The sequence below is a fragment of the Triticum dicoccoides genome, unplaced genomic scaffold (assembly GCF_002162155.2).
Source record: "Triticum dicoccoides isolate Atlit2015 ecotype Zavitan unplaced genomic scaffold, WEW_v2.0 scaffold173476, whole genome shotgun sequence".
Taxonomy (NCBI): Eukaryota; Viridiplantae; Streptophyta; class Magnoliopsida; order Poales; family Poaceae; genus Triticum; species Triticum dicoccoides.
Genome location: NW_021222571.1, coordinates 1 through 3,618, shown reverse-complemented (window position 1 = coordinate 3,618; position 3,618 = coordinate 1). Strand labels below are relative to the sequence as shown.

The window sequence follows — 3,618 nt, the reverse complement described above, 5'->3', positions numbered from 1 at the left end:
TTGCAATTGCAAAAAAAAGGTCTCTTGTTCATGAACTTGTATTGTACACCATGCATTCAAGCAGAAAGAAACAAACAAGGTCTGAAGAAGAATGAATCCCTTCTCCATTAATTTTATTCAACATGATAAGTTCATGTCATAAAAATCCATGATGTTGCATGAACAATTAGACAGTACACAGGGACAATTAACAAGACTACTCACGGAGACAATCACACATGATCAATTAACAGGATTAGTCCACGATATTCCTTACAGCTCCACAATCTAGATATCAATTAACAGTATGTACACACAACAAATAGCAGCAGATGGATTGGAATTCTTTCTGAAGTAAAATTAACAAGAGTTGGACCACAAACAGCAGCAGATAAATTAACATGATTACTCCATGATGCTTCACCAACAGAGGAGGGATGTGGACGGCTGACCTCCTGCAATTCCTCAATTTCACCGCCGTAGTCGTCCTGGTGCCAGCTGTTGCCGCCAGCCAGGCAGGCCAGCACGGTGGACGCGGAGGCGCCCTTGTAGTTGTGGCCGCCCGCTCCAGTAGACGAGGCGGCGGACGCGTTGGTCGGCTTCGACGCCCTGGCATACGCGACGCCGACGAGCTCCGCCGCAGACGCCTCTCCAGTGACCGTGTCGTGCATCGCCACCACCCGCTGCCACTCGTCTGGTCCCTTTTTCTCCTCCTGCTCTCCCCTATCTTGCCGGCGCCAGTGACCTTTTCCTCCACGGTGGCCGGGATTGGTGGTGGTAGTGGAGAATCGACGGGCAGCAAGCGCCGATTTTTCGGAAGGGGATGGGAGAAAGCTTGGAAATTTAGGGATGTGGGAAAGGGGAGCGGGGGAGCTGTGCGGGGGAGCGGTGGAGCTGCACGGGGTAGAGGTGGATCCGCGCGGGGTTGCGGTGGAGCTGCGCGGCGGCGCAGTGTGCTTGAGCTACGCGAGGTCGCCGGCGTTGCGGGAGAGCTAGTGGAACTGAGCGAGCTGGCGGAGGAGACGATTGAACCGCGGGTTCGGTCGGATAAATCTGAAGGACTTTTTCACAAAAATACCGCTGCGACATGTTTTTCGGGACGGAGGGAGCAATTATTTAGCTTTTATTCTTCTACGGGAATAGTGCGTGCTTGTTCTGGTTAACATTATTCGGACTTGTGAATTTTGGTTGCATTTGGTCAATCCGATTGAAAGCTCTATCTTTGTCTTGATACCTAGCAAAACCATTTCAGTCCGCCAGCCAACCAACGGCGACTTGCCGGCCGCCGCCGCCGCCATGCTCCAGCTCCAGATGCACCCTCTCCTGCTGCCCCGCGCCGGCCCCCACCCTACCACGGCCACGCTCTCCTACTCTCTCCACCGCCGCCTCGCTCTCTCCGCCTCCACCACCCCATTCTCAACGGAGGAGTACCTCATCGTCACCTGCGGTCTCACCCGAGCCCAGGCGCTCAAGGCGTCCAAGAAGCTCTGCCACCTCAAGTCCGCCTCCAACCCAGACGCCGTGCTCGCCCTCCTCTCCGGCGTCGGCCTCTCCCGCCCCGACATCGCCGCCGTCGTCGCAGCCGACCCGCTGCTCCTCCGCTCCAGGGTGGACAACGTCGCCCCCCGCCTCTCTGCCCTCCGCGACCGCCTCGGCCTCTCGGCGCCCGAGATCGCCAGCTTCCTCCTGGTGGGCGCCACGGCCCTCCGGTCATGCGACATCACGCCCAAGCTCGAGTTCTGGATCCCCTTCTTTGGCTCCTTCGGCAAGCTCCTCCAGACCATGAAGAGGAACAGGTCCATCCTGACCACCGATCTGGAGAAGGTCGCAAAGCCCAACATAGCGCTGCTGGAGCAGTGCGGGCTAAGTGTTTGTGATATTGTCAAGCTGTCGACGCCCTGCTCTAGGCTGCTGGTGTTCAACCCAGAGCGGGTGAAGGCGTTTGTGCTGCGCGCCGAGAAGCTTGGCGTGCCCCGCTCCTCGTACATATTCAAGTACGCGGTGGGTGTCGCATGTTCTATCACGGAAGACAAGGTCGCCGCAAGGATGGAGTTCTTGAGGAGCACTCTTGGTTGCTCCATGGACAAGGTGCGTGTTGCGGTTCGCAACAAGCCACACATTCTAGGAATATCCGAGGAGAAACTCCGTCTCAAGATAGAGTTCATGGTCAATGAGGTTGGATTGGATCCAGAGTACATTGTTGAGAGGCCCATGCTGTTTACCTACAGCCTGGAGAAGCGGATGAAACCCCGGTATTATGTCGCAAAGATCCTGCAGGTTAAGGGACTGATGAAGAAAAGTGTCGGCTTCCGGCGATTAGTTGGCTATGGTGAGGATAATTTCATTGCGACATACATGGACAGTCATCAGGACACTGTTCCTGGGCTTGCAGATGCTTATGCAGCAGCTCGGGCTGGGGAAATGCTTCTGATGTCCAGCTTTGAAAGCAGACATTGAAGGTTCATCATATATCTTAGGCTCATAGCTAGCATGGAACATTGTGCCCTGTTCGAAGCATGATTGTAGCTCAAGAAATCATGATTTTAGCCGCAGAACTATGGCAATCTGATTGCTCGTGATGCTATCCATGTTTCAGTTGTGAATTTCTGTGAAGCAACTTGATTGTCTCAGTTTTGCTGCCCTACAACTAATGTATCGTAGCTTCCTGTAATTCAGAAAGTGATGTTTTCACAGCTACATATTCGCTCCCTTGTGCCTTACATTCTGTTGCAGCTTTCAGGTTTCAGCTGACTTTTGTGTTTGCTTATAGGGGTAATTAAGTTCACATTTTTGTTGCAGTCAAATCATTTTTTGCTAAATATGCACGTTTGTTATTGTAGTTCAAATGGAACGGAGGGAGTACTAAATTTTCATTTTGATGAAATGGACAAATTCACCTGAGAAATGGAACTTTGCATCAAAACCTCATGTTAATCTTTTGTGTATAGTTAATCGTTAAACAGCAATGCAAAAACTATGCTTGTTAAAAGATTGATGTAGTGATAGAATTTTCAAAGGTTTGGATCTCATATGTGCCGATGTTCATGTTGACAATGACCTGGGACATGGTCGCCAGGCTTCTATGGCAACGATGATGGTGGGAGCGATGTCGGCGACATGGCAATGATTGCGGTAGTCGGCTCTTCTCCGGCGTGTTCGCGGTATTGCCTCGGTTTGTTTGTTGCTGTGGAGTCGAAGCTACGTGGTGGGGCCCTGTGGCATATGATGACTGGCTGCCAGTGGCCCGTTCGGCGATCTTCCGTGGCGCCAGCTTTCGCCTGGTTTTGTTTTTCTGAGTTCTTCGTCAGATTCGAAGCTGCGTTTGTCTAGCTGCAGGTCGACATGTTGTCGATGAGGTTGGCCTTTGCCCTGTGTGTGTCAGTGTTTGGGAGTGGGTTTGGTCCTTGTTATTCCGGTTTTCCGTAATAAACTGGGCAATTCTATTCTACTTAATTAATAGATGAGGCAACCTTTGCTTTCGTTTCAAAAAAAAAGAGTACATTTTTTCATGTAAAATGGAGCATACCCTGTTAAGTCTAGCAACTTCAGTCACCAGCGCAGTATTTCGTTTATTTTGTACCAACGTAAACCCATAGGTACAAATCACCCGGAATCAACCTGTGGTTGAGTTGGTTAGGT

The 3,618-nt window shown here is 51.3% G+C and overlaps 1 protein-coding gene across 1 annotated transcript; it reads left to right on the top strand.

Moving 5' to 3' along the window:
* The first annotated feature begins 1,178 nt into the window (after nucleotides 1-1,178).
* LOC119344559 (transcription termination factor MTERF9, chloroplastic-like) lies at nucleotides 1,179-2,711 on the top strand. The gene has a single exon (XM_037614954.1). The coding sequence runs from the start codon at nucleotides 1,276-1,278 to the stop codon at nucleotides 2,434-2,436; it is 1,161 nt and encodes a 386-aa protein (XP_037470851.1). The 5' UTR covers nucleotides 1,179-1,275; the 3' UTR covers nucleotides 2,437-2,711.
* The last annotated feature ends 907 nt before the right edge of the window (nucleotides 2,712-3,618 follow it).